This window comes from Oncorhynchus mykiss, chromosome 12 (genome assembly GCF_057628025.1).
Source record: "Oncorhynchus mykiss isolate SJ-2025 chromosome 12, ASM5762802v1, whole genome shotgun sequence".
NCBI lineage: Eukaryota > Metazoa > Chordata > Actinopteri > Salmoniformes > Salmonidae > Oncorhynchus > Oncorhynchus mykiss.
Window position 1 is genome coordinate 90,590,671 of NC_143033.1, and position 24,758 is coordinate 90,615,428.

Sequence of the window (24,758 nt, forward strand, 5' to 3'; positions counted from 1 at the left end):
GCCTTGGATGGTAGTCCTCTCCCCAGGATTCAGCGTGAGACGCTACCTTTAACCCTCACTGTCTCTGGTAATCATAGCGAAACCATTTCTTTTTTAATTTTTCGTTCACCTTTTACACCTGTTGTTTTGGGCCATCCCTGGCTAGTTTGTCATAATCCTTCTATTAATTGGTCTAGTAATTCTATCCTCTCCTGGAACGTCTCTTGTCATGTGAAATGTTTAATGTCTGCTGTCCCTCCTGTTTCCTCTGTCTCTTCTTCACAGGAGGAGCCTGGTGATTTGACAGGGGTGCCGGAGGAATATCACGATCTGCGCACGGTGTTCAGTCGGTCCAGGGCCACCTCTCTTCCTCCACACCGGTCGTATGATTGTAGTATTGATCTCCTTCCGGGAACCACTCCCCCCCCGGGGTAGACTATACTCTCTGTCGGCTCCCGAACGTAAGGCTCTCGAAGATTATTTGTCTGTAGCTCTTGCCGCCGGTACCATAGTCCCCTCCTCCTCTCCCGCCGGAGCGGGGGTTTTTTTTGTTAAGAAGAAGGACGGGTCCCTGCGCCCCTGCATAGATTATCGAGGGCTGAATGACATAACAGTGAAGAATCGTTATCCGCTTCCTCTTATGTCTTCAGCCTTCGAGATCCTGCAGGGAGCCAGGTTTTTCACTAAGTTGGACCTTCATAACGCTTACCATCTCGTGCGCATCAGGGAGGGGGACGAGTGGAAGACGGCGTTTAACACTCCGTTAGGGCACTTTGAATACCGGGTTCTTCCTTTCGGCCTCGCTAACGCTCCAGCTGTCTTTCAGGCATTAGTCAATGATGTCCTGAGAGACATGCTGAACATCTTTGTTTTCGTTTACCTTGACGATATCCTGATTTTTTCACCGTCACTCCAGATTCATGTACAGCACGTTCGACGTGTCCTCCAGCGCCTTTTAGAGAATTGTCTTTTTGTGAAGGCTGAGAAGTGCACTTTTCATGCCTCCTCCGTCACATTTCTCGGTTCTGTTATTTCCGCTGAAGGCATTAAGATGGATCCCGCTAAGGTCCAAGCTGTCATTGATTGGCCCGTCCCTAAGTCACGCGTCGAGCTGCAGCGCTTTCTCGGCTTCGCGAACTTCTATCGTCGTTTCATCCGTAATTTCGGTCAGGTGGCAGCTCCTCTCACAGCCCTTACTTCTGTCAAGACGTGCTTTAAGTGGTCCGTTTCCGCCCAGGGAGCTTTTGATCTCCTCAAGAATCGTTTTACATCCGCACCTATCCTTGTTACACCTGACGTCTCTAGACAGTTCGTTGTCGAGGTTGACGCGTCAGAGGTGGGCGTGGGAGCCATTCTTTCTCAGCGCTCCCTCTCTGACGACAAGGTCCATCCTTGCGCGTATTTTTCTCATCGCCTGTCGCCGTCGGAACGTAACTATGATGTGGGAAACCGCGAACTGCTCGCCATCCGCTTAGCCCTAGGCGAATGGCGACAGTGGTTGGAGGGGGCGACCGTTCCTTTTGTCGTTTGGACTGACCATAGGAACCTTGAGTACATCCGTTCTGCCAAACGACTTAATGCGCGTCAGGCGCGCTGGGCGCTGTTTTTCGCTCGTTTCGAGTTCGTGATTTCTTATCGTCCGGGCTCTAAGAACACCAAGCCTGATGCTTTATCTCGTTTCTTCAGTTCTTCAGTAGCCTCCACTGACCCTGAGGGGATTCTCCCTGAGGGGCGTGTTGTCGGGTTGACTGTCTGGGGAATTGAGAGGCAGGTAAAGCAAGCACTCACTCACACTCCGTCGCCGCGCGCTTGTCCTAGGAACCTTCTTTTCGTTCCCGTTCCTACTCGTCTGGCCGTTCTTCAGTGGGCTCACTCTGCCAAGTTAGCCGGCCACCCTGGCGTTCGGGGTACGCTTGCTTCCATTCGCCAGCGTTTTTGGTGGCCCACCCGGGAGCATGACATGTGTCGTTTCGTGGCTGCTTGTTCGGTCTGCGCGCAGACTAAGTCCGGTAACTCCCCTCCTGCCGGCCGTCTCAGGCCGCTTCCCATTCCCTCTCGACCGTGGTCTCACATCGCCTTAGATTTTGTCACCGGACTGCCTCCGTCAGCGGGGAAGACTGTTATTCTTACGGTTGTCGATAGGTTCTCTAAGGCGGCTCATTTTATTCCCCTTGCTAAGCTTCCTTCTGCTAAAGAGACGGCACAAATCATCATCGAGAATGTTTTCAGAATTCATGGCCTTCCGTCAGACGTCGTTTCAGATAGAGGTCCGCAATTCACGTCTCAATTTTGGAGGGAGTTTTGCCGTTTGATTGGGGCTTCCGTCAGTCTCTCTTCCGGCTTTCACCCCCAGTCTAACGGTCAAGCAGAACGGGCCAATCAGACTATTGGTCGCATCGTACGCAGTCTTTCTTTTCGCAACCCTGCGTCTTGGTCAGAACAGCTCCCCTGGGCAGAATACGCCCACAACTCGCTTCCTTCGTCTGCGACCGGGCTATCTCCTTTTCAGAGTAGCCTCGGGTACCAGCCTCCGCTGTTCTCATCTCAGTTCGCCGAGTCCAGCGTCCCCTCCGCTCAGGCTTTTGTCCAACGTTGCGAGCGCACCTGGAAGAGGGTCAGGTCTGCACTTTGCCGTTATAGGGCGCAGACTGTGAGAGCTGCTAATAAGCGTAGAACTAAGAGTCCTAGATATTGTCGCGGTCAGAGAGTTTGGCTCTCCACTCAGAACCTTCCCCTTAAGACAGCTTCTCGCAAGTTGACCCCGCGGTTCATTGGTCCGTTCCGTATTTCTCGGATCATTAATCCTGTCGCAGTGCGACTTCTTCTTCCGCGATATCTTCGTCGCGTCCACCCGGTCTTCCATGTCTCCTGTGTTAAGCCCGTTCTTCGCGCCCCCGCTCGTCTCCCCCCCCCCCCCCCATCCTTGTCGAGGGCGCACCTATCTACAGGGTCCGTAAGATTTTGGACATGCGTCCTCGGGGCCGTGGTCACCAGTACCTAGTGGATTGGGAGGGGTACGGTCCTGAGGAGAGGAGTTGGGTTCCCTCTCGGGACGTGCTGGACCGTTCGCTGATCGATGATTTCCTCCGTTGCCGCCAGGTTTCCTCCTCGAGTGCGCCAGGAGGCGCTCGGTGAGTGGGGGGGTACTGTCATGTATTGTCATGTTGTGTCCTGTTCCTGTTCTTTCTCTTCACCCTGTCTCCCTCTGCTGGTCGTATTAGGTTACCTTTTCTTCCCCTCTTTCCCCCAGCTGTTCCTTGTCTTCTTCACATATGACTAAACAGCCATTCCACAACATTAGTATTACTTAAGTGAGGTTATGTGTGGATTTCTTCAGCTCCCTCTCAGAGACTGTCACAGGACTCTCCTCTCCTCTCCTCTCCTCTCCTCTCCTCTCCTCTCCTCTCCTCTCCTCTCCTCTCCTCTCCTCATTACCACTCCGTAAGGAACTTGAAAATACTCCCCACAGAACTGTCTGTTTCTAACCAACAGTTGTTGCTAACAAACACTTGTTGAAGGTCAGATTCTGAGGAGGAGGAACCTGAGGATAATAGTAGAGATATAGATGGTAGAGTGGAGCTCTCTCACAGTTGACATGGCAACAGCTTGTCTTGATCCTGGAGAGGCTGGAGACGTTGACAGTAAGTTCTGCCTGTGAGATGGCAATGATGATGAATGGGAGACAGAACCGGTTTGATCCGGCATGGCTGAGTGCTCTGTTCTGAGCAAGAGAGAGAGAGAGGGAGAGAGGTGGGGCAAGGGAGAGAAATATATATAGACAGAGAGTGGGGATGCAGTGAAATACACACCACTGACTCTCTAATTAGAGAAATAGAGGTTTTCTGGTGATTCATTTCACTTAGCAGGTGGCAGCAGAATGCACACTGTCTGTAGGCTGTTATGGGTTTTGAGTTGTTCCACAGAGACTTACAGTAGTGAATGCATACATTTTCATTCACACACACACACACACACACACACACACACACACACACGTATGTATGTGCCCGCTTGGCTACATAAATGCATGTGTCACCTTTTTACCTAGCCCTGTCATGGTAATGTACACCAGCATATTGAGCTGTGTGTTTGTGGATGATGTGTAACTCTTTGTCTTTGTGACAGAACAGACAGGCTCACTGGTGTGGAGCTCAATGCTAAGTAGTAATGGGTGGACTCAGAAAACTCTCTCTCTCTCTTTATCTACCTCTCACTCTCTCTTAGTTTAATCTAGACTTCTTTACCTCAGACTAACTATACATACTGAATCTGTCTCTCTCTCTCCCTCTCTCTCTCTCCCTCTCATTATCTCACTCTCTCCTAGTTTAATCTAGCCTTCTTTACCTCAGACTAACTATACATACTGAATCTGTCATGTATTGTCATGTTGTGTCCTGTTCCTGTTCTTTCTCTTCACCCTGTCTCCCTCTGCTGGTCGTATTAGGTTACCTTTTCTTCCCCTCTTTCCCCCAGCTGTTCCTTGTCTTCTTTAACTACCTCGTTCACCCCTTTTCCCACCTGTTCCCTTTTTCCCTCTGATTAGGTCTCTATATCTCTCTCTGTTTCTGCTTCTGTCTTTGTCGGATTCTCGTTTGTGTTACTCATGCCTGAACCAGACTATCGTCGTGTTTGCTGCAACCTTGTCCTGTCCTGTCGGAATCTGCCTGTTCAGCTAACCTTGTCCTGTCCTGTCGGAATCTGCCTGTCCATCTGAGCCTACGTGTGTTTCGTCATTAAAGAAACTCTGTTTTGTTAATTCGCTTTTGGGTCCTCATTCACGCACCTGACAGAATCTGTCTCTCTCTCTCCCTCTCTCTCTCTCCCTCTCATTATCTCACTCTCTCCTAGTTTAATCTAGACTTCTTTACCTCAGACTAACTATACATACTGAATCTGTCTCTCTCTCTCCCTATCTCTCTCTCCCTCTCATTATCTCACTCTCTCCTAGTTTAATCTAGCCTTCTTTACCTCAGACTAACTATACATACTGAATCTGCCTCTCTCTCTCCCTCTCTCTCTCTCCCTCTCATTATCTCACTCTCTCCTAGTTTAATCTAGCCTTCTTTACCTCAGACTAACTATACATACTGAATCTGCCTCTCTCTCTCCCTCTCTCTCTCTCCCTCTCATTATCTCACTCTCTCCTAGTTTAATCTAGCCTTCTTTACCTCAGACTAACTATACATACTGAATCTGTCTCTCTCTCTTAGTCTTAAGCTAGCTTCCTCAATGTCTCAGACCAACCAGATTTCTCTCCTGTTTCCTCACTCTCTCGTCTGATCGTTTATTGGTTAAGAACGTTGGGCCATTAACCGAAAGGTTGCTGGTTTGAAACTCAGAGCCGACCACCCGCACCTTTTTGAGGGTTAAATATGGAAGACACATTTTGGTTGAATGCATCAATTGAATAGGTATCCCCTTTCCCCTAATCTAATGGAGTCTACCCTTCAAACTGTCTCAGAACAATCTAACATGTTGCTCACTAGAAAACACGACCGTAAACTATTTTCAGTAGCATGGTAACTTTTCTTTGGCAATGTATGTAAGTAGGCAATTATTTAACTGCCCCATCTCACCCCTGTTTCTCCTTCCATCTCTCTCCCCCATCTCTGTTCCCTCTCACTACCGTCTGTCTGTCTGTCTGTCTGTCTGTCTGTCTGTCTGTCTGTGGGTGAGATGCAGAGGGCAAATCAGGTTTTAGCTCATTAAAGGGGCCTTGCTTTGATTAATTGGATGAGTGTGTTGTCTCCACCAGGTTTGATTGCTCCTATTCCATTGTAGCATTATAGCTGCTAAAGATCCCTGTAACCTGCATGGAACTTCCTCTGTTTTAGGATGTTTTCAATGTTGTCAATCGTTTTCCACAATGCCACTGTAGTGATAATAAGCAACAGTAGACCTGTGTGTTGTCAGATGCTCAGCACTAAGGCTCTGTATGGATCCTATTCCTCTCCTGGTTGAGTTTCTGGCTGTCCTCCTACAGCGGTTGAATCCAGAAATCTGGTTCAATGGGATCTTTCTGTATCCTGATGACTCACACTGAATTGTTCTGTTGCTCTGTCGTTCGCTACATACTTTAGTCTGAGACTGCCGTCATTGAAGTCGTTTGTGGTGACCAGGGGCACGAGGGGCGTTGTACAAAACAAAGTCATCAGCGACTGGATCGTCTCTAACCAATCAGAGTATCAAAAACAATGACGAATTTTCACCTCGCCACTTTACCCCTCGTGTGTTCTGGCCCAACCCATCGGCTTCTGGACCAATCATCAGACGGCCCCGAATGTGTTTACATTCGGTGAAGGGTCAGGGAGGTACTCAGATCCAGACTCATTGCGGAGAAGAAACTAACATCTGTGGGTGTGGCGTAGCGTTTGGTCGGAACAAGGAGTCTGGGTAGCCAGGCAAATCGTTCTGCCCTTTTACCTCTCATCTTTTAGTCTGTCGTTTAACCTTTGATCACCAGGATGTCATCCTCACCCTCCCTCTCAGCCCTGATCTGTGGCCTGTACTCTCACTTCAAAAGCATTTGAATTCCTCTTCAAAGACTAGTCTCTGAAGGTCCTCTGTTTCCACTACAGGCCCCTGTGGCTCTCTATTTCCTTATTTTTGATCCAACGTTTTATCGCCCTCTCGCTCCCTCCATCTCTTGTGCCTGCATTGCCATGACTTAAATATAACACACACACACACACACACACACACACACACACACACACACACACACACACACACACACACACTCCCTCGCTTAGACACTTTAGAGAAAACATATTTCAGCCCAGCAAAAAAAAGGGGCATGCAGGAGGGTCAAACACTGTGTCATTCTGTCCAGCAAATGACTATGAACGAGAACCAATTCAGGCTGAGCCTCTGGTGGGAAGAAAGGCTTTCTGGGATATAAAGAAACAATCACAGCCTACCAGTTTCGTTGTTTCTATCTCTCCATCTTCCATTAGAGGCTTTTATCAACCACTTGCAGGCTTGAGAGATGTGTGTGTTTGTATATTTGGGGTGGAGGGGGAGTGTGTATATGTGTGTGTGTGTCACAGGTAGCTGGTGACACCTTATTTGGGGAGGACGGGCTCATAGTAATGGCTGGAAGGGAATCAATGGAATGGTATCAACCACATCACACATGGTTTCCATGTGTTTGATACCATTCCCTTCCAGCCATTATTATGAGCCGTCAACCCCTTACCAGCCTTGTGTGTGTGTGTGTGTGTGTGTGTGTGTGTGTGTGTGTAATATGGCTACCCAGATAATTATCCAATGGGCAAGATTAAAAAGCTAGAATAACTCAATAACAACGCCACGCCTAAGTCAGGAAATCACTCACTGATTATTGTCTGTAGTTCAGCCGTGTTGGGAAAAACAATGACTGGCTTGTTCCTGTATGATCTACCAGCCGGGGCTCACAGCACGACCCATTTTGCATTAATTACAGTGTGTTTGTGTGCAGTGTTGTTTGTTTTCTCTAATATCCATTCTGAATTCCTTTTTTGTTGAGGGATTTATTTATGTATTTATTTGCACCAAAGAAAACAAGTGATAGACAACAACAACAACAACAACAACAACAACAATACAGATGAAAAACAGTGTGCAGATGTGCTTGAATGAAAACCACACCACAAAATAACTATATTCAATGCATAAGTACAAAAATAAAATTAGTTTGTTACAACAGAACCTAGTAAACCTACTAATTATACATGTATAAATGAATTGATCAGTAATGTCAAAAAACGAAAGCAACTGTTTTGTTTAAATGTGTGTGTGCATGTGAATGTGTGAGAGTTAGGCTTTATGGAGGAGATTACTGAGAAGTTTGGTTCATCAGGCTGACCCCCAGTCTTTGAGGGATGGTGATATTTTGGCAATGTGAAGATGAGTGTGGTACCTCTGTATCTGATAGAGAATTGACTATGTGAGGTGTGGCAGTGGAGGAGGGTGAAGGTTATCACAGTGTCTTGTGTTGTATAGATGGATGTCAGAATGAACCTGGAAGAATCCATTGAAAGGTAAACTGTCTGGGAGGTATGAGTATTTCTAGATGAAAGTGCATAATTGCTGTACATTAATGTTGTAAATAGACAAGATATTGAGTTTCTTAAACAAAGGTGCAGATGGAGCCGGGAAATTAGAGGAGGTGGCTATTCTTGCAAACGTATTTTGTATAATGAGTAATTTGTCTAGTTAGGAGGCATATTTACTGGCCCAGACAATATTACAGTAAATTAGATATGGGTCATTTAAGCTATAGAGTTAGGAAGCAAGCCTGATGAACCAAACCACTAGTCTTTCTGATGAAAGCAGATTTCACTTCGCTACAGACATTTTGAATATGATCTTTACAGGACAACTTTTCATCAACTAGAACTCAGAGGAATCTAGTGGATGTAACTTGATCCATTTACAGTGCCTTGCGAAAGTATTCGGCCCCCTTGAACTTTGCGACCTTTTGCCACATTTCAGGCTTCAAACATAAAGATATAAAACTGTATTTTTTTGTGAAGAATCAACAACAAGTGGGACACAATCATGAAGTGGAACGACATTTATTGGATATTTCAAACTTTTTTAACAAATCAAAAACTGAACAATTGGGCGTGCAAAATAATTAAATTATTATTATTATTATTGTCCCACTTGTTGTTGATTCTTCACAAAAAAATACAGTTTTATATCTTTATGTTTGAAGCCTGAAATGTGGCAAAAGGTCGCAAAGTTCAAGGGGGCCGAATACTTTCGCAAGGCACTGTAATTCCCACCATTTGAGTTTCTGGCTTCTTTTTTATTTTATTTTGTATTTCTTTTACAATATTTGTTATTCTTACTAGTGAACATAATAAAGTTAGATTGTTTAACATTTAAAGATCATTTGTTTATCTGGAACCATTCAGAAAATGTGTCCATGCCTAGGTTGGCTTCATTAATCAAAACTCTTATGTGATAAAAATCTACTTGGTATCCTCAGCAAAGAGAATGGGAGGTACGGTAGAAGACACAGCAGCAAGGTCATTGATATAGATTAGGAATAACAAAGGTAATAATGCAATTTAGAAAGTAACATTTCATGATCAACCGTGTCAAAATCTTTGGATGAATCTAAAAAGATGCAGAGAGCGTGTTCATTGTTGTCCAGGGCTGTAAAGATTTTATCCACAAGTTACAAAGGAACTATATCTGTGGGGTAGTTTTTCAAAAACCATATTGATGCTCATGTAGAATATAGTGTTGATTTAAGTGCTTCAACATTCTCTTACACACCAATTTTTCTAGGATTTTAGAAAAACATGGTAGTACAGATATTGGCCAATAATTTGTGAAAGATATTGGATACCCAGATTTATAGAGGGGGATAACTTTGGTAATATTTAAATCTATAGGAACAGTACTAGTTTGCATAGATTTGGTGAAGATATGCATTAGAGGCTCAGTAATCGAGGAAGACACTGATTTCACCAAAAAGGCACCAATCTCATCATGACCTTCTACTGATATCTTTACCATTTAACTCCATCACCTCCATCACATCAGGAGGATCAAACTGAAGTGTCACGTTCGTCATAAGTATCGGACCAAGGCGCAGCGTGGAATGCGTACATTTTCTTTTTAATGAATGAGCAAAAATAACAAACAAACGAAACGTGACGCTATACAAACTAGTGCTGACAGGCAACTAAACATAGACAAGATCCCACAACTAACAATGGGGAAAATGGCTACCTAAATATGATCCCCAATCAGAGACAACGAGAAACAGGTAAACATAGACATACAAAAACGCTAGATGACAAAAACCCTAGACATACAACAACTAGAGTACCCACCCTAGTCACACCCTGACCTAACCAAAATATATAGAAAAACAGACAATCTAAGGTCAGCGCGCGACATGAAGCAGAGAAGGGAAATGTCTCTTAATGTAATCCAAGGGATTGCCATCAGTTTTCTTAATATTCTTTTACAGAGAGGAACCCACATTCACAAAAAAGTTATTCAATTCTTATTTCCAACAATAAATTGAGATGGGATGGTTCTAGATGCCTTTTTCTTATTTAACAATTGATTGATGATTTTCCCATTTGATTTTGTATTATTTAAGGATTCTTGGAATTAGTCAAATATATTTTTGGTGATATCTGAAGTAGGTGAGTAAATTTGTTCTTATACTACTTGTAATTTGTCCATCGGGGAAGAAAGTGCCATTTCTATGAGCCCTCTCCATCTCCATGAGTTTAGGGTCCGGTTTGACTTGATCTGTCAGGAGTGTCTTGGCCTTGACTTCTGTGTCATGCCAAGTTTCAGTCTTTACGTCCTCAATTCAAATGTTATTGTGCCTCGATTGGTTTTTGAGGTAGTATCCTTTGGAAGAGTGCTTGTCAAGTGTTATTTGTAAAATGGTGAGATCCTCAGACATGGTTTTGAATGCGGTCTGGCTGGGGACATTCACCTCCGACTGCGTAAATTCCAAACGGTGTATAAATTCCGTTACATCCTTAAACAGATCATTAACCCTTCTGTTGGTAGAATCCAGAAAAAGTTGCAGGAAGGACTTCAAGTTATTGTCCTGCAGATGTGTTAGATCTTTCTAGAAGTCTTTTTGTTGATCCAGTAGTTCATGGAGAGTAGTGCTTGATACGTACTCGTCTTCCGCATTGAGCTTTGCGGCGTTTTTCTGTATAGTATCAGCCATGCCACAAGCTTGTTGTGAGCTAAAAATTAGTTTGCAAACACAACCCACAACCCGTCTCCCGAAAACAAGCTCCGCCAATGAAATGACCTACACGCAACAGCAACTCACACTTGATCACACATGCACCAGTAGGATAAACAGAGAGAAAGAGGAGGACTTGATCACACATGCACCAGTAGGATAAACAGAGAGAAAGAGGAGGACTTGATCACACATGCACCAGTAGGATAAACAGAGAGAAAGAGGAGGACTTGATCACACATGCACCAGTAGGATAAACAGAGAGAAAGAGGAGGACTTGATCACACATGCACCAGTAGGATAAACAGAGAGAAAGAGGAGGACTTGATCACACATGCACCAGTAGGATAAACAGAGAGAAAGAGGGGGACTTGATCACACATGCACCAGTAGGATAAACAGAGAGAAAGAGGAGGACTTGATCACACATGCACCAGTAGGATAAACAGAGAGAAAGATGAGTACTTGATCACACATGCACCAGTAGGATAAACAGAGAGAAAGAGGAGGACTTGATCACACATGCACCAGTAGGATAAACAGAGAGAAAGAGGAGGACTTGATCACACATGCACCAGTAGGATAAACAGAGAGAAAGAGGAGGACTTGATCACACATGCACCAGTAGGATAAACAGAGAGAAAGAGGGGGACTTGATCACACATGCACCAGTAGGATAAACAGAGAGAAAGAGGAGGACTTGATCACACATGCACCAGTAGGATAAACAGAGAGAAAGACGAGGACTTGATCACACATGCACCAGTAGGATAAACAGAGAGAAAGAGGGGGACTTGATCACACATGCACCAGTAGGATAAACAGAGAGAAAGAGGAGGACTTGATCACACATGCACCAGTAGGATAAACAGAGAGAAAGAGGAGGACTTGATCACACATGCACCAGTAGGATAAACAGAGAGACAGAGGAGGACTTGATCACACATGCACCAGTAGGATAAACAGAGAGAAAGAGGAGGACTTGATCACACATGCACCAGTAGGATAAACAGAGAGAAAGAGGAGGACTTGATCACACATGCACCAATAGGATAAACAGAGAGAAAGAGGGGGACTTGATCACACATGCACCAGTAGGATAAACAGAGAGAAAGAGGGGGACTTGATCACACATGCACCAGTAGGATAAACAGAGAGAAAGAGGGGGACTTGATCACACATGCACCAGTAGGATAAACAGAGAGAAAGAGGAGGACTTGATCACACATGCACCAGTAGGATAAACAGAGAGAAAGAGGAGGACTTGATCACTGAATGGATCCTGGCTGCACTTTACTCATCAAGTCAGTTAGTGCTGTGGATACAAGCAGTATGTGAAAACACCGGTCAGAGGTGCTTGGGAGAGACAGCGGTAGGAGCATTCGTTTATCCACGGAGCGAGCAGTATGTGAAAACCCCGGTCAGAGATGCTTGGGAGAGACAGCGCTAGGAGCATTCGTTTATCCACGGAGCGAGCAGCGGGAACCAGCAAGCTTGGTGCCTCAATTAAAGCTGGAATCCTTAATTGAAACAATGACAAAGTGGACACCATAGCCTCTGTTTTGGTAAAAGAAAAATGAGGGATGAGCCTGGAGAAATGTAACCACTCTCAAATTCAAAGACAGAGCTGTGGATGCAAGGACAGTTGTTACCATGTTTTGAGGCTATATAGTTTTTGTTTACATATATATTGTTTACATATTATATATTGTTATATATATTGTTTACCCCTATGATGTAACTGGAATGATGAGATAGATGTTCTTCTTCTCTGTTTTTGTTTTATTATTTCACTGCCATACTGTGTTGGATCTTGTCTAGCCATCTTGTCTCAAGAGGACCACAGTGGAAATAAGTCCCAGACTTTATTGTGTGTTATCCTCGATCATTTTTATTAAAGTGCAAGTATGGCTTTAAGTTTTATGTGTGCTTGTTTTTTAAAATGGTTGAATTAATAAACTAAACTACAAACTTCAGAGTAAAAAAAACGAATATTTTTGGTTCTGATGGGGTACGACAGTTGAACTAACCTCATGAGGCACTTATAAGTTATATTCCTCAAGAATCAATGGTCAAAAATCGATGTAGCAGCTAAGGATTCTAGCTTTAAACCAATATTTTTCTCTCTTTCTTTCTCACTCTCTCTCTCTGTCCCTGCCTCTTCCACACCACTCGTTCTCTCTCCCTCATCCCTCTCTCTCTCCCCCTCTCCAGGCTGTGAGCCCTGTGGAGTGTGGTCATGACCAGCCAGGGCAGCAACAGTAGCAGGAAGGACGGCCATGCCGCTGACAGTACCCCCTCCTCCTCCACGCCCCCCCGCCCGCCCCCAGGCCCCAAGCTGCAGGTGCAGCGCTCTCTCTCCCGGGACACCATCACCATCCACTTCTCCGCCCTGGGACAAGAGGAGGACGAGGAGCTGTATGGGTTTGGGGCGTCTGTGTCATCGTCCTCCGCAGGAGAGGAGTCAGAAGGGCTGGGTGGGATGGGGGGGAGGACTGAGGACCAGGGCATCGTGACAGCCTTGGAAGCCAGCGAGGAGCTACTGTTTGAGGCTGGAGGGATTGGGACCACCACTACCATTGCTGTGTCCTCTACCACTCTACCCCACAGCCCAGCCCTGCCCATCCTCCCCCCCTCCACGCACACCCCCCTCCAGTCCCCCCCCGCTTGCTCCTCCTGGCCCTCTGATCACACAAGACCCATGATCCCTCCCACCTCCTCCTCCACCACCTCCTCCCCGTCTCGCTCAGCAGCCCTGCCCTCCAAGCCTTTCCTCAGCCTCAGGTCCCTGTCCAATGAAATGATGATTGCCCCTCCTTCTTCTGCCGGACGCCACCGCCACCACCTGATGAAGACGTTCGTTAAGTCTCTCTCCACGGACAACACCAGGCCCGACCACCAGGAGGCGCCATCACCACCACCTCTCTCCCAGCAGCGCCCACCTCCAGACTCCCGCGTCAACAATCTGCAGCTCTTCAAGCAGTTGGGCCAGCCGATGGGCTCCACCACGTCTGGGGGTGGTGACTCCAAGACGGCCCCCTCCTCACCCCTCACCTCCCCGGCCGACGGGAGGTGTTTCTTCAAGGTGCAAGAGATGGAGGCCAGGATCGAGGATACTAGGAGGCGTTTGTCGGAGGTCATGTGTGAGCCAATGCAGCTGTTCAGTAAGTTCATGGGCGACGAGGCTGGAGGCGGAGCCGAGGGAGGGGGTACAGGAGGGGGTGCCTCTGCTTCCCACCGCTCCCTCTCCCTCAGCGCCACGGAGCTCACCAACCTGGCAGGCCTCAATGGGCACGCAGAGAGCAACAACAACTACAGCATCAAAGAGGAGGGGGGCAACTCTGAAGGAGAGGAGGAGGAAGAGGAGACCCCTACTGGTGAAGCCTCAGCAGACACTATCTTCTCCTCTCCTCCAGCCAAGTCCTCCAGGACCTCCAGGGTCTCCTCCCCTCCTCCTCTCCCTAGGTCCTCCTCCCTCGCCCTGGGTCACTGCTCCATGTCGGCCCTAGTCCGCCTGGAGGACGAGGAGTTCTGTGAGCTCTACAGTGAAGGCTTTGAGCTCTGTACTGACACTGAGACACCGGACGGGGAGCGGCCCGGGTCCCTGCAGATCCAAACGGGAAGCACGGGCGTCTGCAGTGAAGCCGAGTCCGACGAAGAGGAGGAAGACTTACCAAACGTGCCCATCACTGGCCTCCTCTTCTTCACGTGTCTAGTCTACAGTTACCTGGTATTCCCCCTGCCACCCTATTTGTGTGCGGTGGTGCAGGGGGTGGCAGCAGGGTTCATGCTGGCTATACTGGTGGTGTGGCTGTCGGCTCCGGAGGTCTCCAGCTGCAGTGGGACCAGGCAGGGCAGACGAAGGGGGGAGCAGTGGAACGTGGCCCAGCTGGATATCAAAGAACCTGGAATCTTTAAGGTAGGTCACTGTGTTAGCAGTTTAGTACTAAGTATTTAGAAATTGAAATTAGTGCCAAAACAATTGGGAAAAAACTGTAAAGGGTGCATTAGTATAAGACTGGAACAAAAGCCTGCTCTACTCTCCAGAACCAGAGTTTGTGACTGAACACTGTCCTATGTTTCACAGCCTATCCTTGTATTTTTTTGTGTAAGGTTATGACAAAGAAAGCTTTCTACCCAAGAGGATAGATAATAGATTTATAAATGCAACAATAAAGATATTGTCATGGATAGGAATACTTTTCTGTTGTGCAACGACCAAGGAATATTTAAGCCAGATCACATAGAAAGGAGCCTGACATCTTAGATAGGCTGTGTCCTTCCCCTAGTAGTACCTGTCACCACTGTGGACAGACAGCCTGTCATCTTAGATAGGCTGTGTCCTTCCCCCTAGTAGTACCTGTCACCACTGTGGACAGACAGCCTGACATCTTAGATAGGCTGTGTCCTTCCCCTAGTAGTACCTGTCACCACTGTGGACAGACAGCCTAACATCTTAGATAGGCTGTGTCCTTCCCCTAGTAGTACCTGTCACCACTGTGGACAGACAGCCTGACATCTTAGATAGGCTGTGTCCTTCCCCTAGTAGTACCTGTCACCACTGTGGACAGACAGCCTGACATCTTAGATAGGCTGTGTCCTTCCCCTAGTAGTACCTGTCATCACTGTGGACAGACAGCCTGACATCTTAGATAGGCTGTGTCCTTCCCCTAGTAGTGCCTGTCATCACTGTGGACAGACAGCCTGACATCTTAGATAGGCTGTGTCCTTCCCCTAGTAGTACCTGCCATCACTGTGGACAGACAGCCTGACATCTTAGATAGGCTGTGTCCTTCCCCTAGTAGTACCTGTCATCACTGTGGACAGACAGCCTGACATCTTAGATAGGCTGTGTCCTTCCCCTAGTAGTACCTGTCACCACTGTGGACAGACAGCCTGCAGCTTCTATTGAGTTAGCAAGCTGAGCACATGTTGCTGATAGCATCTACAAGATAAACAGCTGATACACGGCTGGCTTTTCCCCAGTGGGACTCGGAGAGAGTAGGGAGGATCTACAAGGCTGCGTCCCACATGGCACCCTATTCCCTATGTATTGCACTACTTTTGACCAAGGCCCATAGGGTTCTTGGTTAAAAGTAGTGCACCATATAGGGATTAGGTTGCCATTTGAGATGCAAACCAATTCTCCATATCGCGTCTCTGTTTGTCGTTAAAGTTCAGGAATAAAACCTGATGGCTGCTCACTTTATCAGATAGGACAGGAAGCCATTCAGTATATGTCTGTAGATATCCATCTTCTTCCCTCTCTTGAATGGCTAAACAGCATGGTTGCCAAGGTAACAATTCTCCTCCCTCCATGAGTCCTATTATCCACACCAGTACTTTTCAGTAGGCTTGGGTTATTACACCATTAAACATTACACTGGCTTAAATATTGGGATGTACAACCTCTCCTGAATGCTCATGCAGGATTCACAATGGTGGCTTCCCAGTGGGATAGAGAAACATTGTCTGGTTAAGAAACACATTCAAGTCCGGTGTGGCACAGCATGGTGCTTGCAACACCAGGGTTGTGGGTTTGATTCCCATGGGGGACCAGTATGAAAATGTATGCCCTCACTACTGTAATAAGACTCTGGATAAAAGTGTCTGCTAAATGACGGATCTAACATCCTCATTGGGCTATCCAACAACATACTGAGGCTATATAGCGTTCCCTCCAGCTGCATTGGGGTTTGCCCTGAAACAACCTCACAGATGAAATGGTCTGTTGATTTGTCAAACGTTCTCCTTTTAACCCAGTCAATGTGCTGGAAACTGAAGCAGAGGAGACACGCTTAGCGGTTGGCTAGCGGTTATGTAAGCGTGTGTTTGTGTGTGCTTGTGCGTGTGTGTTTGAACCCGTGTGGGCACATGAGCTCCATATCCTCAGGCTACAGCTGTACTGGAGAGAGGCTCTCTGGTCACGTGGAACACAGCCCAACATAGCACCTGTGGAACCACAGAATATAGCCAGCTAAAGGAGAGGTCATACGGGTCAGCTCTCACCCACAGTCACGCTATGATGTCATCATGCCCATGATGTAACTCATGATGTAACGTCTCCCCGTCTCTGAAGAGAACTGAACAGACCGCTGTTGTTGTTTAGATGAAGCCATGTTGTGATAATATCTCCACATATCAACATGATGTAACGTCTCCTCGTCTCTGAAGAGAACTGAACAGACCGTTGTTGTTGTTTAGATGAAGCCATGTTGTGATAATATCTCCACATATCAACATGCTCTGGATGATTCTCTCACTGTGATGTTAGTATGGACCAGGACTGTCAGCTAAAAGTTGGAGACCGTGTGGTTATGTGGCTGTATTGCAGCCGATCACACTCCCCAATTAGTGTGTGTGTGTGTGTGTGTGTGTGTGTGTGTGTGTGTGTGTGTGTGTGCGTGCGTGCGTGCGTGCGTGCGTGCGTGCGTGTGCGTGTGCGTGTCATTCGTGCATATTATTAGTCTCCATGTTGTTTCATGCGTCGGTCTGAGAGTTAACCGTGTGTATTGTTCCCATTAACAGGGCTGGATGAACCAGATGTCCAGCTATGACCTAGAGATGTACCATGCCACTCTGACCCACTCTGTGTATGTACGTCTGGAGGGCTCCACCCTGCGCCTGTCCAAACCCAACCGTAACATCGCCCGGCGGGCCACGCACAACGAGCCCAAACCTGACGTCACCTACATCAGCCAGAAGATCTACGACCTCACCGACAGCAAGGTGTGTGTGTGTGTCTGTGTGTCTGTATATCTGTCTGTCTGTCCGTCTGTCTGTGGAACGTGTTGTATGGTCGTTTGCGGATGGATGCCCCATTTTGTTTGTGTATGTCTAAGACAGAGAGAGGAAGGGAAAGGGAAATGCAATGTGCAAGGGACGTCGTCCTACGTCATACTTCCGGGTCCTGTCCCCTAATCTCTTGAATGGGCTCGACGTTTATATCATCAGCCTAATATCAGCCTAATATCAGCCTAATATCAGCCTAAGATCAGCCTAATATCAGCCTAATATCAGCCTAATATCAGCCTAATATTTTTAGAACACCCCCATGAGGTTCATGTAGCGTGTAACATCCAAATGTGTCCCCAGATCCACCTGGTGCCCCAGAGCCTGGCCAGGAAGCGCGTGTGGAACAAGAAGTACCCCATCTGTATCGAGCTGGCCAAGCAGGACGACTTCATGTCCAAGGTCCAGGCCCAGGGAGAGAGGCCTGAACCTGGGGAAGAGAAACCGGCCGGGGTGGGGGGGAAGGGGGAGAAGCTGGAGGGTCCAGGTGGAGCTGGGGGTGGAGAGGAGCCTAGGAAACCCCCAGGGGAGCGGGATCTGACCCTGTTCCTGTTTGGGAGGACAGGTCGGGAGAAAGAAGAATGGTTCAGAAGGATTTTGGTGGCATCCAGACTTAAGTCTGAGGCTAATAAAACGTCCAGTGAGCATCCAGTGGGCGGTGAGGGAACATTCAGATGAACACACAGACAGCTGTACTTTTTGGGGACCAACAATTGATTCCCATTCAAAATCCTATTCTCCCTAACCTTAACCCTAACCCTAATTCTAAGAGGATTACAGACAGGGAGACGTTAGCTAGACATTAACGTATGTGAAATGATTTCCAATAGAATTTGAACCCAGGTGTGGTTGTCGTTGCCTAACAGACTGGCCTCACAGATTGGAGGCAGAGAGCAGGAGTAGCAGCCGTGGCAGCCTGATGGATGAGCCCAGTCAGAAGGACCCTTCCCTGGCCGGAGGGGTCAGGCAGAAGATGCTGCTGGACTACAACGTCTACATGGCCAAGTACGTCACCCCCCTGCCCCCGCTGGACAGCCCCCCGGCCAGCAGCCCCTCCCACAGCCCAGAGGGCAGCCCTGGAGCCACCAAGAAGGTAGGGTTGATGGGGGAGACCACAGAGATCTTATTCATTCTATATGTAATTCTGTGGAGGGGATCATGTTGACACAGGCTGATCAGATAGCCATGTAGACATGTAGATAGTGTGGCCATGTAATAGCATGTAACTATACTGAACAATAAACAACTATACTAAGGAACATGCAACAATTTCAAAGAGTTACAGCTCAAATAAGGAAATTAGTCAATTGAAATAAATTCATTAGATCCTAATCTATGGATTTCACATGACTGGGAATACAGAACAGCAGGGGTTCAAACCTTAGAACCCAGTTCCTACATTTGAATAAAAAATGGATTTTATTTAACAAAACTATGCTACATTTTATCTCTGGGACCCTCAGGATGACAAATCAGAGCAAGATTACTGAATGTAAGTACATTATTTACCTTCAGAGGTGAATCTATCAAACCAAGTGCCGTGATAGTTTTTTGTTGTTGTGCACTCTCCTCAAACAGTAGCATGGTATTTTGTTACTGTAAATTGGACAGTGCAGTTAGATTAACAAGAATTTAAGCTTTCTGCACATATAAGACATGTCTATGTCCTGGAAAGTTGGATGTTACTTACAGCGTCATTCTAGTCACATTAGCGCACAATAGTGAAGTTGTTGGATATTTGGCGGGAACTGGAACACACTATCATGCACGTCGATCCAGAGCATCCCAAACATGCTCAATGGGTGAAATGAGTATGCAGACCATGGAAGAACTGGAACATTTTCAGCTTCAAGGAATTGTGTACAGATCATTGTGACATGGGGCAGTGCATTATCATGCTGAAACATGAGGTGATGGAGGTGGATGAATGGCACGACAATAGGCCTCAGGATTTCATCACATTATCTCTGTTCATTCAAATTGCCATCAATAAAATTAAATTGTGTTTGTTGTCCGTGGCTTATGTCTGCCATACCATAACCCCACCGCCACCATGGGGTACCGCTTGCCCACATGACGCCATACACTGTCTGACATCTGCCCGGTACAGTTGATACCAAGATATATCTGTGAAGAGCACACTTCTCCAATGTGCCAGTGACCATCGAATGTGAGCATTTGCCCACTGAAGTCGGTGATGTAGTCAGACGGCAGTCAGGTCAAGACCCTGGTGAGGATGACTAGCACGCAGATGAGCTTCCCAGAGACGCTTTCTGACAGTTGGTGCAGAAATTCTTTGGTTGTGCAAACCCACAGTTTCATCAGCTGCGGTTGTGAGGCTGGTTGGACATACTGCCAAATTCTCTAAAACGACGTTGGTAAAGAAATTAACATTCAATTCTCTGGCAACAGCTCTGGTGGACATTCCTGCAGTCAGCATGCCAATTCCACGCTCCCTGAAAACTTGAGACATCTGTGGCATTGTGTTGTGTGACAAAACTGCACAATTTAGAGCTGCCTTTTATTGTCCCCATTACAAGGTGCACCTGTGTAATGATCATGCTGTTTATCTTGGCAAAGGAGAAATACTCACTAACAAAGATGTAAACAAATTTGTGCACAACATTTGAGAGAAACAATCTTTCTGTGCATATGGAAAATTTCAGCTCATGAAACATAGGACCAACACTTTACATGTTGCATTTATATTTTTGTTCAGTATACATTCAAACTTTAAGCAATGAGCAAGTATTCTCTATTCGTTTCACATATAATTGTATATACCCTGGACCTGACCTCTAAAATCAGTTGGATATAGAATATGTATGTTTACTACCTTTGTCTCACTACCTGTTACTCCCACGTTGTTCCTGTCAGTTACCCAGCAGCCCGTGCGAGCGGCCGGGGCGAGGGGCGGTGCCAGAGGCGTGGGTGAACGCCTTGATAGGCCGGGTGTTCTGGGACTTCCTGGGGGAGAAGTACTGGGCTGACATGGTCTCCAAAAAGATCCAGATGAAGCTCAGTAAGATCAGGGTGAGTACTGGCATCCTGTCTCCTCTGCCTCCACATACAGTCAGCGTGTATATTCTTCTTATCTGTCTTTGTCCCAGAGAGATCTTTGTCGATAGTCCTTTTTTAATTACAAGCGTCTTCTCCTCTCGTCTTCCCCTCACTTACTTCTCAACTCACCAGAGGGACATGAGATGTAACTCAGAGAAAACACATGTGTAAGAAAGGAGACTGTCCTGAGGTGTAAATGTCCTGTGTTTTACAGCTGCCATACTTTATGAATGAGCTGGCTCTGACAGCGCTGGACATGGGCTTCTCCATTCCCAAGATCCTCCATGCCTCCAAGCCCTCTGTGGACCACCAAGGTAGGACACTCTCTCTCTCTCTCTCCCTGCTTTCTCTTCTCCCTCTCTATCTTTTCTCCTCTCCCTCCTATCTCCTCTCTTTCCCCCTCCCTTCTGCCTTTTGTTTCAGTCTCCCCATACCCCTGCTTCTATTAACCAGAGGAATTAAACATTTGCCTCACTCTTCCATGCAGAACTGGTTTATCTTGGTGATATTTGTGGGTTTTCAAACATGAACTGTTCGTTTCAAGTCCTGCCACATCTCAATTGGGATTAGGTCTGAACTTTGACTAGGCCATTCCAAAACTTCAAATGTGTTGCTTTTTAGCCATTTTCATGTAGACTTGATTGTGTGTTTTGGATCATTGTCTTGCTGCATGACCCAGCTGCGCTTCAGCTCACAGACGGATGGCCTAACATTCTCCTGTAGAATTCTCTGATACAGAGCAGAATTCATGGTACCATCCCAGTACCACCACCATGCTCAACCGTTGGCATAAGGTTCTTACTGTGGAATTCAGTGTTTGGTTTTCGCCAGGTATAATGGGACCCATGTCGTCCAACATGTTATACGTTTGACTCATCTGTCCTTAAAACAAAAACAATAAATAAAAAAATAAAAAGGATCATCCAGGTGCTTTTTGGCAAACTTGAGTCAACTTTTTGGATGAGATGTGTCCCATTATGTCTTGGCATTGGGTGTGGCATAACTTTGTTTATGAAATAAATCTATTAAGTCTATTGTTGTGTTATTTGTTCACTCAGGTTCCCTTTATCTAATATCAGGTTTGGTTGAAGATCTGATAACATTCAGTATGAAAAATATGCAAAAGTAGAGAAAGTTAGAAAGGGGGGCAGATACTTTTTCACAAAACTGTAGATGTTATTGATTAGGATCCAAAAGGCCAGACTAGATCAGCACTCCAACTGAGAATGTGAATACAGCCTCGTGAGGCTCGTGAGGAGAGTGGGAGGTCATATTTGTCACACCCTGACCTTAGTTATCTTTGTTTTCTTTATTATTTTGGTTAGGTCAGGGTGTGACATGGTTGGTTTGTTTAGTTTTTGTATGTCTAGGGGTTTTTGTATGTCTAGGGGGCTAGTCTAGGTGTTTTATATGTCTATGGTTGTCTAGATTGGTTCTCAGAGGCAGCTGTTCATCGTTGTCTCTGATTGGGGACCGTATTGAAGTAGCCATATTCCTTGGGGATTTTGGTGGGTTATTGTCTATGTGTAGTTTCCTGTCAGCACTCGGTTTATATAGCGTCATGGTCGGGTTGTTATTTTGTTAGTTTAAGTGTTCTTCGTTTATTAAAAGAAGTATGTATTCGTATCACGCTGCGCCTTGGTCTCCTCGTTATGACGAACGTGACAATATTGATCCAGTCATTTAACTATATTCTGATGTAGGGGATACAGTTGGGAGTGTGTGGTTAAGTCTGTTTTCCATGTTTTACCTGAAAAACATTTCATTGCTAATGTCTCACTGTCTCGCTTTAACGGTCCACTTCTCCATAAAGGCCCAGTGAAGTCAAAATGTTTCCTTGGTTTTGTGTCATATTGTACAACAGCTGATGAAACTAACACTTTAATGGAGTTTTGGCTTACCTGGTGAAATCAACAGGCGGCATAAGTTTTAATAGACCAAAAACAAAGAGTTCTAAACCTCCCTGACAATACCAGCTAGTTTTCAGTTTTCCCTCCCCATTCAGACCACTCCCAGACAGTCCTGGTAAAATGATTTCTTTTTTGTGGACCATTTTAATTCTAAACAGTCACAGTAAGGTACTTAATATTTACCCAGAAATGATTTGATATTGAGATTTAAAAATAGGCTGCATTGGGCCTTTAAAGGATTTGGGAAGCTTTCCATATTCAAGGTTAAGGGTTAAACTCCTAAGGCTCTACTGCAGCGTTACCCAAACTCATTCCTGGGGACCACAAGGGGTGCCTAGCACCACACAGCTGATTTCAAATCATCAAAGCTTGATGATGAGTTGATTATTTGAATCAGCTGTGTAGTGTTAGGGCAAAAACCAAAACGTGCACCCCTTCGGGTCCCCATGACTGAGTTTGGAAACACTGCTCTGCTGTCTTGCTACAGTAGAAGCATCCGGTAGCCTAGTGGTTAAGAGCATTGGGCCAGTAAACGAAAGTTTGCTGGTTTGAATGCCCCTGAGCAAGGCAGTTAACCGCCAACAACAACTGCTCCCTGGGCGCCGATGATGTCGATTAAGGTAGACCCCCACACCGCTCTGATTCAGAGGGGTTGTGTTAAATGAGGAAGACACATTTCGGTTGAATGCATTCAGTTGTACAACTGAATATAGGTATCTCCTTTCCCATAAGCTCCTCAGTCCAGAGAGTGATTTATTGCACACTGTCCTACACAACACAGTTCCCATGGGCTTTCCCCCCAGGCATTATCAGCTAAATGCTTGCACATAATGAGCCCTATGGGGATTACTGCTCAGCAGCCCTGTGTTCCTCTATTCCAGGAGGAGGATGAAGCTGATATAAGTTAAGGGCTTTATAACCGTTATCATCTGAAGAGTTTCCAGAGATTTAGTCACAGAAATCCCTCCCCACTTTCATTGTGTGGGATAGAGAGTGTTTGGAGAGAGAGTCTGGAGAGAGATGAAGAGTAAACGTGTTGATATTTCTTCCCCGTATAGAGACGTGATATGACTGAAGAGCTTCATTTCACTAGTGTACACACACACACACACACACACACGTATACACCAAAAAACGCTGCTGGGTTCTGACCTTTCCCACCCAAAACCAGGAAGAAGCCTGGTGAGTTAGCCAGCTTCTGAGCCAATCAGAAGTGAGGCTGCCCTAGTGTTGACCTTTTGGTGTGTTTACTAGAGGATCATTCCTCTCCCTACCAGTCAGACACAGCATGTGGCTTCACTGCAATTAGGAGTCCGGCGGGTAACTTCTGGTTAGTCTACAAAAACAACCTTAGCATTTGTACTTTAGAGACATGCAATGTTTAACTGAGCTTTACAATAGTACTAACACAGGGCCAAAGCAAACAATGCTGAATGAATTATCTTGAAATTGCATCAAACACTGGGTAACATAAGAACTTAGTATTCAAGTTGTTGTTCATATGTGCTCCAACCAGGGGCTGCTAGCGACCAGAGTGCCCCAAAGGCAGATGTGATGCTGCTTAAGGCCGCTACAAACCACGCAAACAGAGCGACGGAGCTTCGTATACGTTACAACATGTTACCAGAGTGAGAGAGAGATTAGCAGCTACTCTTCCTGGGGTCTAAACAGTGTTAAAACAATTACATCACAGCAAAACACAACAACAGCCTACATCATCAATAACACAATACATCATACATTATTACTCTATTATACAACATTTACAATATAAAATACACTATACCACTATACCACAATATTGCATTGTGTGTGTGTGCGTAAGTGTCTCTTCACAGTCCACGTTGTGCTGTGAGTTGTTGTTTTATCTGTTTTTTTTTTCAATCTGATTTTACAGCTCGATTGAGTTACTTGATGTGGAAGAGTTCCATGTTGTCATGGCTCTATGTAGTACTGTGCATTTCCCAGAGTCTGTTCTGTACTTGGGGACTGTGAAGAGACCCCTGGTGGCATTTCTTGTGGGGTATGCATGGGTGTCTGAGCTGTGTGTTAGCCGTTTGAACAGACAGTTTGGTGCATTCAACACACCTCTCCCAAAGAAAAGTAGGGATGTAGACTGACATACAGGTTATTGATATTGTCCCTCCGTCTACATTTAAGGGCCAGCCGTGCTGCTCTATTCTGGGCCAACTGTAATTTGCCTATATTCTTCTTTGCTTTACTTGACCATATAACTGGGCAGTAGTCCAGGTGGGATAAAACTAAGGGAGCTCTTACTGCTCTTTGCCTCAGGCTCA

The 24,758-nt window shown here is 46.0% G+C and overlaps 1 protein-coding gene across 3 annotated transcripts in view; it reads left to right on the plus strand.

Moving 5' to 3' along the window:
- LOC110539033 (testis-expressed protein 2) overlaps window positions 1-24,758 on the plus strand; it is a 46,116-nt gene that overhangs the window by 13,549 nt on the left and 7,809 nt on the right. For all 3 annotated transcript variants that reach the window (XM_090194008.1, XM_090194009.1, XM_090194007.1), the window contains exons 3-8: window positions 12,914-14,618; window positions 17,228-17,428; window positions 17,795-18,149; window positions 18,358-18,584; window positions 20,369-20,524; window positions 20,766-20,865. In XM_090194008.1, the coding sequence (XP_090050134.1) occupies window positions 12,939-14,618; window positions 17,228-17,428; window positions 17,795-18,149; window positions 18,358-18,584; window positions 20,369-20,524; window positions 20,766-20,865 (2,719 nt within the window). In that variant the 5' untranslated portion in view covers window positions 12,914-12,938. The remainder of the gene's footprint in view (window positions 1-12,913; window positions 14,619-17,227; window positions 17,429-17,794; window positions 18,150-18,357; window positions 18,585-20,368; window positions 20,525-20,765; window positions 20,866-24,758) is intronic.